General features: G+C 41.2%; 1 protein-coding gene across 4 annotated transcripts in view; it reads left to right on the top strand.

Moving 5' to 3' along the window:
- ARID4B (AT-rich interaction domain 4B) overlaps positions 1-13,791 on the top strand; it is a 139,914-nt gene that overhangs the window by 95,992 nt on the left and 30,131 nt on the right. For 2 of the 4 annotated variants that reach the window (XM_073338147.1, XM_073338145.1), the window contains exon 17: positions 11,093-11,350. The exons of 1 other annotated variant lie outside the window; for it this stretch is intronic. In XM_073338147.1, the coding sequence (XP_073194248.1) occupies positions 11,093-11,350 (258 nt within the window). The remainder of the gene's footprint in view (positions 1-11,092; positions 11,351-13,791) is intronic. One more of the 4 variants, XM_073338148.1, reaches the window with a different exon arrangement.

Genomic DNA, 13,791 nt, shown 5'->3' with positions numbered 1-13,791 from the left:
TTCCCTCATAGTTAATGTCGCCAAGAATAAAATGGCGAAAGGCTGGCAACTTCAGGACATAAATTTAACACCACTAGTGTCAGGAAGAAATGTCCCCCAGCTACCTCAATGTAGTATTGCATAATTAGGTACCTTCCTCTGTTGTGTGAATTGAATTATTCATTTTGTAATTATTGAAGGCCAAATGGACTATTTTTCTTCAATATGGCATTTCTTATCTTCCTAGAAATTGAATCATTTGACAGAAAAAAGTCCTTTAAGGATACCTTATGTGGAGACATGCCACATATATAAAGTACAATTGAAACAATCTGGCCCAACATTCTTTTTTGTGAGGGGATTTCTCATGGATAGTCAATTAAACTGAAAGGCAACAAGGTACTGAAAGGTGCTTTTCCACACACAGAACAATTAGTCCATGGAACTTACCCCCTCAAGATTGAGGCCAAGAGCTTAGCATGATTTTTTTTTAAAATTGAACATTTATATGGATAACAAGAATACTGACTTTTTATCGTAAGGATTAAAAAACCAAAGAAGATTTTTGAAACAGATATAAGACCTCATGCTTTAGGTCATATAAGCCAAGCTCTAACTAATCAGAATTGGGAAGAAGCTTTCTTTGTGGATAGTTTATTCCATAACAGCCCTCTGGAGGGGTTTCTTGCACCTTCCTCTGAAGTATCTGGTACTTGCTGCTATTTTAGGGCTAGTCTGCACTACCACCCTACATTGGCACAGCTGCACCGATGCAGCTGCGCTGTTGTAGTGCATCTGGTGAAGATGGGCTATGCCAACAGGAGAGCATCTCCCCCCGACATAGTACAGTGTGGACACTGCTTTAAGTCAATGTAACTTATGTTGCTCAGTGGGGTGGTTTTTTCACACCCCTGAGCGACATAACGTAGATCGACTTAAGTGGTAGTGTAGTCAAGCACAGAGACATGACAAGAATATGTAAGAAAGTAAGTCAGCAGCTGTGTTTCACATATAGGAGGTAACAGGTTAACAGATGTAGTGTTTTTCTTCTGCCCTTTGCAGTTTATTCTTTGAGTACTTTGAAAAGTAGCATAATTTTTTATTTAATGTTGTAGCCGTGTTGGTCCCAGGATATTAGAGAGACAGGGTGGGTGAAGGACTTGAAGAAGAGCTCTGTGTAAGCTCCAAAACGTGTCTCTCTCACCAACAGTAGTTGGTCCAGTAAAAGATATTACCTCACCCACCTTGTCTCTAGTTTTTTATTTGTCAGAAGAGGTATATTTTGAGGGCTTTGTGATGAATGAAAGTAAAATTGTAGGAGAGGGATTTAAAATATCACAGGAAGATGTAGGTTAGTGTGGTTGGCTGACAGTCATATTGATTGGCTTTGGACCAAATAAAGCACTATACATTAAAGTTAACTCATACAGTCAAATTTAATTTTGTGTAAAGTAAATTATTTGAGGGGGGGGGAAATGCGTCGTCTTCCTTGCACAGTTGGTGTGAACACCAGTTTAAATTTTGCACTGTTAGTGTAAGCACAAAAAGATCAATTTATACCAACTACATTTGTGTAGCATCATATATAGAGACTTACCCATTTTGTCTATGCATTGTATTTTTGTGTGCATGTGTCATGGGGGCATGTCTCTCTAGCATATCCTCTTTTGGCTGTTGTGGCCCTGTAGGTACATTGCACTCAGCACCTCTTGGGTCTTTTTCAGCAATTACCCAGAGCAGGTTAGTTCAAACTGTTTGCAGAATCTGATTTATTCACAGTTCCAACATATACCCCTTCACATGGTTCGATCTATTAACTCGTTATACAGACATAACTCACTTGTTTAGCCTCTCCAGTTCACACCCACTCTGGCTCCATGTAAAAGTCAGTTTCTCCTCCTGTTCTGGAGGTCGCAGCCCTCCTCCCAGAGCTGGGTTGTACTTCAGACAATCCCTCTTGAGCTCTCCTTACTACAGGAGTCTCCTAACTCTCCTCCTTGACACTAGAAGTAGATTTGAGGTCAGCTGTAGAGCTCAGGCAGTTTCTCCCCAAGCTGGCCCTTTTCCCAATTTAAAAGTGCCGAAAGATACAATTTTAGGCTGATACTTTAACCCCACTAATTTTAATAACGGGTCTTGTGAGGTTATAGCCCAGTACTTCATGTTGAACAGGCTATTCCAACTTCCTGATGTGTAAGTGTGCAAAAGTCTTTTTGTTTTCTTTTGAATGACCTGTCCAAAAATTTCTGAAAAAACCATCACACAGCAGTTCTTCTTTGAGTGTTTGGTTCCTATGTGCATTCCAAACATGGGGGTGAGCATGCATGACATGGCTCTGGAGCCGGAGGGTTTTCTTAACAATGTCTGCTGACGTGCACGTGTGTCATGCGGTGGCTTATGTTCACAGCTGAGGGTATGATAGTGCCGGTCGATGCCTCTCCAGTTGCCTCATACCACGTACCCAGAGTTGGAATCACTGTTCCTTCGCGCTCTTAGTCCTCCATCCATCACAGGCAGTGTGGCATACTCTGCCTCATATGCCCCCACACCAGAGCAGGCAGAGTGGAGGTATTGTATCCCAGCTAAGGGGGGTGGACTTCCTCTTTTGTCACCTACCTCTCTTGTTGTACATGCAGCAGAGGAATGGGTGCCCCAGCACGCACAAAAGTTGACCGTCTCCAGACCAGCCGGCTAAGCGATTTGACCTATTGGGAGAAAGGTTTATTCCTCAGCAGCACTGTAATTTAGGATTGCAAACTACCAGTCTCTGCTAGCCAGATACGATTTTAATAACTATGTGTGGCTAGCAGAGTTCCAGATGAACTGCCACCAGACCAGCAGCAGCAGTTTCAGGCGCTGGTGGACGAAGGGTTCCTGGTCACCAAGGTGGGCCTCCAAGTGGCGGTTGATGCAGCCAACATGTCCTCTTGCTCCCTTGCAACTGCTGTCCTCATGCGCCGGGACTCATGGATCCAGTCATCTGGCTTTCCTTAGGAGATCCAAACTATTATCAAGGACCTTCTCTTTGACAAAGACAGTTTGTTTTATGTGAAGACAGACAAGTCCCTTCACTCTTTGAAGGACTCCAGCGCCACTTTACAGTCTCTGGTGATCTACACCCCAGCTCCACAATGCAGGCACCAGCAACAGCAGTTCCTTTCCCACCAGTATACATCCTACCTGGCCTACTACGAGGGGCAACAGAAAGCCCCATGCAAGCAACACCAGTCCCAGCAACAGAGACCCACAGCCTTTGCCATGGCCATCTCCTCGACCCACCTGAAATCAAAGTCCCAGTTTTGATGGTTTGACTGAGAACTGCAAACGTTGCAAGGGGGGGTCAACCATCATGGCCGCCAGTTCGCTGACTCACCTAGACGAGGTAATGGCGACTAAGGATATTACTTTAATGGAGAGATGGGACAGGGAGCATGTTGCCATTGGCTTGAAGGGTGGCTTTGTGAGGGCTGATAAAATGAGTCCCACGGGGGTGTGAGCCAGAGTATTGGTGGCAGTATGATTCCATTTGAGTCCCACATAAAGGACGCTATATTAATGTGTAGTAATCCATGTAGTATTGAGTATTGAGGAAACCTTTCCTGAAATGTTGGTGTGGTTCATAAACACAGAGGTACCAGGCTGTGAAGTGAAGAGGGCCCAGATTGGGATGCCATACTTGGCTCTGATCTTGCGTGAGGAGATCAAAGGTGGAGTCGTGTACGGGTGGAGAGTCTGAGGAGGTCCATGAACCAAAACTGACGGGGCCAGAACAGGACTATAAGTTTTACGGTAGCTCAGTCCCAGCAAAACTTGCAAAGCACTTGCGGGCGTTGAATGGGGAGAAAAGGATAGTGGAGGTCGCCCGTCCAGGGGAAAAGAGCTTTGTCCTGCAAGTCCTCCCATATGGTTCCCCTGGAACAATAAAGAGGCAACTTGCAGTTCTCATGAGTGATGAAGAGATCCCAGAACGGGGTGTCCCATTTGTAGAAGAGGTATTGGAGTATGGCACTGTGCAATTCCCACTCATGGTTGAGGAAGAGTATCCTGCTGAGGCATCAGCTAGGGAATTTTGGGTGCCTGGGTGGTACATGGCTTGTAGTGTCACATGGTTAGGGCCCTACCAAATTCACGGTCCAATTTGGTCAATTTTACAGGCTTAGGAATTTAAAAATTGTAAATTTAATGATTTCAGATACTTAAATCTGAAATTTCACGGTGTTGTAATTGTAGGGGTCCTGACCCAAAAGGGAGTTGTACGGGGGGAAGGAGGGAGGTCACAAAGTTATTGTAGGGGGATTTGCATACTGCAACCCTTCTGTGCTGCTGCTGGCGGCGGCGCTGTCGTCAGAGCTGCCAGAGAGCAGCGGTTGCTAGCCGGAATCCCAGCTCTGAAGGCAGAGCCGCTGCCAGCAGCAGTGCAGAAGTAAGGATGGCATGGGATGGTGTTGCCACCCTTACTTCTGTGCTGCTGCTGGTGGGGTGCTGCCTTCAGAGCTGGGCGCCCAGCCAACAGCTACCACTCTCCGGCAACCCAGCTCTGAAGGCAGCGCAGGAGGAAGGGTGGCAATATTGCAACCCTCTAAAATAACTTTGCGACCAACCTGCAACTCCCTTTTGGGTCAGGACCCCCAATTTGAGAAACCTTGGTCTCCTCCATGAAATCTGTATAGTATAGGGTAAAAGCACACAAAAGACCAGATTTCACGGTTCATGATGCATTTTTCATGGCTGTGAATTTGGCAGGGCTCTACACATGGTGTTTGATGCACCATTTCCAAAGGTGGATGGGCTCGGAACAGAGGGAGGGAGACTTGGCACTGCCCTGCTTATTGATGTATATCACCACTACAACGCTGAAGAGTAGTTGAACATGGTGGGACCAAATGAAAGGAAGAAACGTCTGGAATGCAAGAGGGACTGCCCTCAGTTCTAACACATTTATATGCATTCTGGCCTCTTGTGGCAGCCAGACACCCTCAGCTGTGTGATGGTGTAGGTGGGCTCCCCTGTTGTGATGGTGGCCTGTGGGTTGGGGTGGTGAAGGGGCTAATAACCATGATTTTGGCAGGGTTGGTCCCCCAGGTCAGGGAGGCAAGAATCGTCTGGGGGACAACTCTGGCCTCCAAATGGTCCATATGGGGTCTGTAGGTGGAGAGGAGCCACAGTTGGAGGCACCACATGCGTAGACATGCAGCAGGGTCACAGAGGTACAGGCTGCCATATATCCAAGGAGGGAGAGACAATGGTGGACCGTGGTACGTGGGTTGTGGCATAGGTCTGCAATTATGGCCATCAGCATTCCGAAGCGATACACTGGAAGGAAGGCCTATGCCACAATGGAGTTGAACAATGCCCCATAAAGTTGATCATCTGTGTAGGTATGAGCACCAACTTCTCATTGATGCAGATACCTCTAGAGATCAGGAGGATGATGGATGAGAATGGTGGAGATGAGTTCTTGTTGGGATAGCACAACAAGGAGTCAATTGTCCAGGTCTGGGTACACCAAGTAGCTGAGGCGGCACATTTGTTCTACCATGACAGCGAAGACCTTACTGAAATCTTGCAGAGCCATCACTATGCTGAAAGGGACGACTCAGAATTGGTAGTGGTGGTGTCCCATCCCGATGCAGAGAAACTTCTGGTGGACCGGGTGAATGTCAATATGGAAGTAGGCATCCTTCACGTCGAGAGCCGCGAACCAAGCCCCATAGGGGAAGAATGGGATAATAGTCGACATAGTCACGATGTGGAATTTGGATTTTCTGATAAAGGTGTTTATTAGCCAAAGGTCAAGAATGGGGCAGAGCTCTGCACCCTTCTTTGGAATGAGGAATTACAGGGAGTAGAAACCTCTCCCCATGTAGGGAGTTGTCACATGCTTTATGGTGCCCTTTGCAAGAAGAGCATCTGTATTTTGTTGAAGAGTGCATTGATGGGAAGGGGAGATGTCCAGAAGGAAGGGGTCTGATGTGGGGGAAAAAAAGAAACTTTATGGAGTATTTGAGATGGATGATCTTCAGTACTCAGTGGTCCATGGTGCTTTTGCCCCAATTGTGAGCCAATGGGGCAAGATAGCCCTCAAAGATGATATAGGACACCGCTTCTTCCTTCCTTGTTTTGATATTTTTGTTTTCCTGCCTTTTAATCACATGACAATCTTTCCATATTATTACTCCTGTAATTAAACCTGCAGTAAACATGATTCCTTTTGAGTCCCACATAAAGGATGCTATATTAATGTGTAGCAATCCATGTAGTTTTCCTGGGTCAAACAAAATAAGGGCCCAAAAGCTATATTCCATACCAAAGCATTTGTATGAAAATGAACAAGCTGAGAGACAAAAATCTAAATATTAAGATTTAAAAACAGCAAACTAAAATTATGTGCAGTAGTAATAAGTCGACGTTCAGCATTTATATTAGACAGCCTGTCTCAAGTATATCTAATATCCAGTCCCCTGATGCATCATCATATTTATAGAATTACAGTTGGAGACCCAAAGACCTATTTTGCAGATGTTTTATTTTTATAGTAGCAGCTAGAGGCCCTAACCAAGATTATAAAGAGCCATTGTGGTAGGCACCGTATATAAACCCATAAGAGACAAGTATCAGGGGGTAGCCATGTTAGTCTGTATCCACAAAAATAACAAGGAGTCTGGTGGCACCTTAAAGACTAACAGATTTATTTGGGCATAAGCTTTCGTGGGTATAAAACCACTTCTTCAGATGCATGGAGTGAAAATTACAGATGCAGGCATTATATAATGACACATGAAGAGAAGGGAGTTACCTCACAAGTGGCGAACCAGTGTTGACAGGGCCAGTTCAATCAGGGTGGATGTAGTCCACTCCCAATAATTGATGAGGAGGTGTTAATTCCAGGAGAGGCAAAGCTGCTTTTGTAATGAGCCAGCCACTCCCAGTCCCTATTCAAGCCCAAACTAATGGTGTTAAATTTGAAAATGAATTTTGAGTTCTGCAGTTTCTCTTTGAAGTCTGTTTCTGAAGTTTTTTTGTTCAAGTATAGCTACTTTAAAATCTGTTACAGACAGTCCCTGCCTCAAAGAGTTAGTACTCTAAACAGACGTGAGAGATAGGAAGTGTTCTTATCTTCATTTAACTATAGGAACTAAGGTGCAAAAAAGATTAAATGTCTTGCCCACTGTCACATAGGGAATCTTTTGCAGAGCTGGGAATTGAACCCAGATCTCCTTGAGTCTTAGTTCAGAGTCTTAACTAAAAAGCCAATCCTTTCAAGCCAGATAATGTGTTCAAATAATGAAAAATATTTCCCACTTTAGGAGGGCCATTCTGATTTTGACCAAGCGAGGATAAAAAGGTTGAGAGAAGATTCAGCACCCCAGAAATCTACAGATCCCTATATTAACTTAACACTTAGTTAGATTAGACTTACATTTGTTTATTATTCTTATTTATATATGCTGCCATGTTGTTGGTACTGTACGTATGATTAGATTTGGTTTAGACCCCATCCTGGGGTTGTGCAACAATCCTAATCAAATGAAGTTTTATTGGCTAAAGATGCTCGGAAGAACTTTTACAGTAATGACTAGTAACACTCTTTCTGTCAGACACAATGGCCCTAAAGATTACAAGGTGTAGCACTTTCCCACATAACACATACTATTTCATGCATTCATATTTATTTATTAATATACACGCACAGTGGATATGTTTGTATTTGGCCTATGTGCCTCTGTATTTACTGAGAAATGCTACTCTAGAGTAAATTATGGTACCTATAATTTTAAGTAGTTTTCAAATATTTAAAATGTTTTAAGTTCCCTCACTGTATTGTTTGAGCTTTGTGATATTCATGTATGTGTGTGTGTATTTACACATATTTTAAAATATTTGCTTTATTATTACCAGATATTTTAGAATTATAAATGCTCCCTCCTGCCTTTGATTTTCTGGTTCTAAGCAAGGGCTGAAGCTTCCACTCTGTGGAGTTTGAGGGTGTCTTTAGCTGGTTGCTGTAATGTAAATAAGTGAGCTGCTTGCAAACCAGTCCTTCTTACCAGCTCCTTGGTATTGTTTGGGTTGTTGGAACACAATTATGGTAATGCTCCATTTATGGTGGTGCTCCATTGTCTGCCTTTTCGACATAAATGCATCTCTCCTGCTGTGCAAGGGAGGGGGCTTTCATATTGCTGCAGCTTTGTCATAACTATTGGTTGGTTTGTTTTTGTTTGCTTTTATTTTTAAGATTGTGATTGTTGCCAATAGTCTTGTTTTTTTCCATTTTTATTAGAATTTGAATGAACAGCAATGCAAGAAATCTGACATTCACATGCATGCATAGATAGCCAAATAAGATTTCTACCATGCTCACTGGACTACCATGGCCACAATTTTCTCTAAGAACTTCTGCTTCACAGCATTCAGTTCCTTTTTCTTCATCTTCATGACTGGGTTTGAGATCTTGAAACAGGAGTTTATGGCCTTCATAAAACAGATTCCACTCTTTCCTTGCAACTTCTGGAACATGCTTTTCCTTTCACAGAGTTCATTCAGGGATATAATCTGGCAGTTCTACTATTCCCAAAATACGAATATTCTTGGCTTTTGTTTGGTTTTCTAGATTCTCCAACCTGCGATCTAACCAGGCCACTTCTACTGCACTCTTAACTGCAACCATCTCTGATGATATTTCCTTATGCTTCCTGGCATTTCCCTCTCTACCTGTTACAGTCCGCTCTCCACCTTACCTACTTGACCATCCAAGTTGCTCAGCTTTACAATGAGGGTTTCAGTATCCCTCCAGAGAAGTCCTGGTAGACTGTTGTAGAGTCTGTTTTCTCATGAAATCCATTGATGCACCAAGAAAGCCACCATATCTGGTGGGTGATAAGAGGAGACTCCAGACTAGTCCAGGCCTGTGGGTTGCTTCACAGTCGGCTGCACCGTAATTGGACAAACTTTGGAAGAGTCCTTGTTTTTCCTTTTCAGGCATGATTTTCCTCTTTCAGAAATCATTAAGGATTCTGCCATCAGGTTTTGAAAAAATTCTCTCTAATAAAGTTTATTTCATTAAAATTGCCAGAAAATCTCCATGGCACTGAAAACTCTCAGGCATGTCTTGCTTCTACAGCAGCTTGGCTCCACCCTCAACCCCTGTCTGATACTTTTGTTTCCATAACTTTTTTTTTCTTAAGTCCTTAAAATTACTGTAATCATGAGCTGCAGTTTGCTAGGATTTGTAAATTACAGCAGCACTGGAGCACTTTGAGAGCACCTTATTGAAAGCTAAGTACCAGACAGGTCTAGGTCATGATTGTCAAGGAATTCTCCAGCCTATGGGCCAAATCCTGGTCTCAGTGAATTTAGTGGGAGTTTTCCTGTTAATTTTTGGGTCAAGTATTTGACTATATGGGAGAGATTGGAGAGGAAAAGAGTTGTAAAGTAGCTGTTTAGTTATATTTCAGTTTAATAACTTCGGTGGTTTTAATTACATAAGCAAAATAGACCATTTGAAGTATGTTGTATAATTGATGTGATATTCATTAATACAAAACTCTGTAGACTTTTAAGGATGGAAGTGTCTGTTTAGTAGAGTCCTCTCTATCCTTGGTGTGTATTGAATGTGACAGATATATTTTGGGTTAACTGATAACATAGTACATCGGCACTCTGGGAGGTTTAATTTTTTTCTTATGGCACATGCATGTATGCATGCAATGGGCCATATCTATTCCTGGTACAAGTTCATTGAAATCAGTGCAGTTGTGCTAGGGATGAATTTGGCCCACTATTTGGAAATCACATGGCAGCTAATTAAAGAATTGTGATTTGATATCGGCCAATTGCCTTTGGTAGAAAACAGTAAAATGTTGTTTGATTCCTTTCAAAAGAGAAAGTGGCTGTGTTAAATGAATATTTTTGCCTGTACAGTCATATGGAAAAATAGACTAATATCAATATTAATATAGACTTTCTTATGTGTACTGTATATTAAAAACAGAAGTTGACTCAAAGGCTGATAGCTGTATCTCTTTATATACAGTTTTTAAAATGTGCAAGAATATTTGTTCTGGTTTTTGGGTTTTAACTGATTAGGAACCTATGATTTTTAAGAACTCCATGGATGGCATGGATCTATTATAGGTTGTATATGGAGGAATAAGGACAGTCCCAAAATCCAGTAAGAATGTGCCTTAGAGAATGTTTAGAGGTTAAGGCCAACATTTCAAAAATAGCCTCTATAGTTTTGAGCACCCATCTCTAGAAACTTAGCCCCAGATTTTCAGAGGTGCTGAACACCCCGATAGCTGTCATTGATTGAAACCAACAGGATTTATCTGTGCTCAATACCTCTGAAAATCTGGCCCTATGTTTCTAAAGTCACACCTGAAATTGTAGAGACTTCATGTGAAATTTTTCGGTCTCAACGTGTGTGTGTGTTTGTGTGTGTGTGTAGCTTGGCTATTTTATTTTTGAAAACCTTTAGCAAAGAATAACAAGGTCATAAATTGGATATTTTTTTAAACCCTCATATTTAGGATTTGTTGCACAAAACCTGCTTAAATGGCAATCCTTTCAAAATAGAATTGACCCATATACATGGCCATTGTGAGGCAATGGATGTAACAGAGCACAGATCTTTATATGGTAGCCAGTGTTAGAAAGTTACCACTTGTAAAACTTGTATCTTGAAAAATGAAACTTAGGAATGTTTTCTCTATATTGAGAAGAATGGGTCTGAGGTGGAAACATACGTATTTTAGCTAGGGAACGACATGAAGGAGTTGAGAATTGAATAATAAAAGCTAAGAACATAAAACAATTTCTTTACCATACAATACAACTTCACTTCTCAGATGTTGATGGATTTTTTTCTCTAAACCGTCGTTTTTTAATCTTCCATTGCTGTAAAAGCATCTTAGTGTCATTATATTCTATGTGTGCTTTGCTCTATTCTTTTTAGTTGATAATACTAATATAACACTGAGGCAATTTCACATATATGGAGCCTGCTGTTTCCAGCCTCTAATGCATCCGCAGTATTTATCAGTATATGTGGTTTGGAACTGAAAAGCTTATGAAGTATCTTTTATTAACTCTACAATTTTTTAAACCTTTCAAGAGATGACACGAATAAGGAGGAAGATGAAGATGAAGAAGAAGCAGAGGAGGAGGAGGAAGAGGAGGAGGAGGAGGAGGAGGAAGACAACAATGACAACAATGAGGAAGAAGAGTTTGAATGCTATCCACCAGGCATGAAAGTCCAAGTGCGGTATGGACGAGGGAAAAATCAAAAAATGTATGAAGCTAGTATTAAAGATTCTGATGTCGAAGGTGGAGAAGTCCTTTACTTGGTGCACTACTGTGGATGGAATGTGAGGTAACTTAAGTTTTAGCTAGTGATTACTTCCGTAAAATACTTCTAAAATACACTTGTGTATTTTAAAAACTAACTGAATATTGAATTCCGTACTCTTAACTTTCAGTACTGGTATTCTATGAAGGTCAAGGTACTGTATGAAATTATTTCGATTTTTAACATATATAAATGCAGTACTTCGTGACTTACAGCTTAGGAAAAATCTTCTTAAGGTTGCTTGTCCAAGGAAAACCTCAATCCTGTCTCAGTTTTCTTTTAAACACCACCAAACAACAAAGGAAATGGCAGTTAGCATAGTTCTTTGATAAATTTCTTCTGTGGCTCTGTTCAACCAGTTTTACTGGATACCATATTTGAGTAATCATATACTTGACTAAATCTGTATATGCACTTCTCAAAGTGCAGCACAGAGTACAAAAGCAGTTTGGTGGCATTTACCAGTAAAAAGAGATAGGAGGCCAGTTTTCATTTAGAAAAAAGATGTATTTTTTGCTGGACATCCATACTTGAGAAACCATATTTCACTTTCAGCTTTATTAGACATATCAATCACTCTGTGCACCCAGGATTCTTAATTGCATATCAGTAAATGGCAGTAAATAATTACACTTCACTTGTTCAGACCTGTTTTTTCCAATTGCCGCAATCTTCTGAACAACAAGATTCTTCTTAGCCTGGTGGCTTGTTATGCCATTCTTATTTTATTGGTACCATACCTGAAGTTTGTTCTTAATATAGTATTATTGAAAAACTGTTGAGGCTTAACATATTTTTGAAGTAAATCCTGGAGTAGAAACTTTAGTGGGAATAAGATACAAGATACTTTGAAAAAGGCAAAAACCTTAAAGCTTCTTGAAGTCTTTTAAGTCAATTATCAAGTCTTCTGCTTTTTTGTCATTTCAACCTGTCCTTTTCTGATAACTGTTCTCAGGCTGTTGTCTTCTAAACTTTGTTTTACTTAGTATGAGATTAGCAGGGCTTTAGAAGCAAGAGGTTTGAGGCAAATCTAACTTTCTTCATGAAAACCCTTATGAACCTCTTATCATCTTCACCTATCATCTGGACTTGCATTACTTTAGTACCTCTAGCCAAGAGACAGAACACAGGTTTCTTTGGACCTTATACAGTGCTGGCCGGATCAGCTGGCAAGGGTCACAATTGTAAAAGCAGGCCACTTTTCTCCTTCCGTTGTTTCCACCAGTTTGGATCTGATTTCACTGAATGCGTCACCCAAGCCACTACTGATCTGGGGAATTACCATTCATTATTGAGGCCTCTGACTTCGGTCTCTTGCAGTATTTGTAGCTTGTACGCCATACTGGAATGGCCTCATTTTCTTGTACATAAAAAAGAGTCTTCAGGAAACATCAAATAGGCATTTCAGAGAAACAAGGCTATAGGATCCATTCCTTAAATGTCAGTATACTGGGGGAAACACAGTCTAGTTTGGGGTTTAGATAGGATCTGGAACATTACTAGTATTTCAGTCATTGCCACAAAGGACTTGCCTTAGGAAGCCAGACTGATGAAATTTGCACCCTGGGCCTTTGACAGTTGCTGCATATACATCAAGAGGGATTTGCATTTTAAAAGTCCTTTTGAGATGTCTTCATTGTTTTTTAATTCAAAGGAGAATCTTAGGAAGAGCTTTACGAATAAATTATCTGCCTCTTCAGAGTAAATGTTATCAAACATGCTACCAGGTGAAAGAGTCGGAGGGGTTTACTCAAGCAGCACTACTTCTTAAATCTGGAAAAAATCAGAAGTTGAAATCCAACCTTCCTCTTGCAGACCTCAGCAGCTTCATTATTAAAGGAGAAGTCAAGATTGTGTGTTTGTGCACTGTGAATTCTGAATTTTAAACAAATGCATAGATTGATATCAAAGGGATCCTTCTTATAGCTAGGATGTATTAGATATTAAGGGCTCCTTCAGTTAACTGTTGTACCTTGGTGGAGGTGGCGGGGGTCAATGGTTATTTTCGGCGTTTTGAAGTCTTCACTTGCTGCTGTTTGATCTTTTCTGCCAGCTGAACTGCATGTGTGTTCCTTCCTAAAATGTGGCTGATTGGGGACAGTCTTTTTGGAGGGTTGAAAGATAATATATTTTACCAAAAAGTGTTTAATCATTTTGGGCCTTCAGAAATTTTCGTAACCCCATACAATTGCTATTTAGCTACTGGAATTTATAAAGACTATCACACAGGCTAGTTTAATTCAAATGAGGTAGCAGGAAATGTTGGATTAGACAATCAATTGCTATCAGGGCAGGTGAGTTTACTGTACTCCATGTCTACAAACAGCATTTGTCACAACTGTGACATGCTTCACTTAAGGTAACATATTGGAATTTTTGTGGTGTCATATGTAGTCTGTCCCATATTCAGCTTGACAGCTATCTTTGAGTCAGTTCCAGACTTGAAAAATAGTTGTTTTTCCTTG

This window comes from Lepidochelys kempii, chromosome 3 (genome assembly GCF_965140265.1).
Source record: "Lepidochelys kempii isolate rLepKem1 chromosome 3, rLepKem1.hap2, whole genome shotgun sequence".
In the NCBI taxonomy this organism is placed as follows: Eukaryota; Metazoa; Chordata; order Testudines; family Cheloniidae; genus Lepidochelys; species Lepidochelys kempii.
This window is presented reverse-complemented; position numbering and strand designations above follow the sequence as displayed.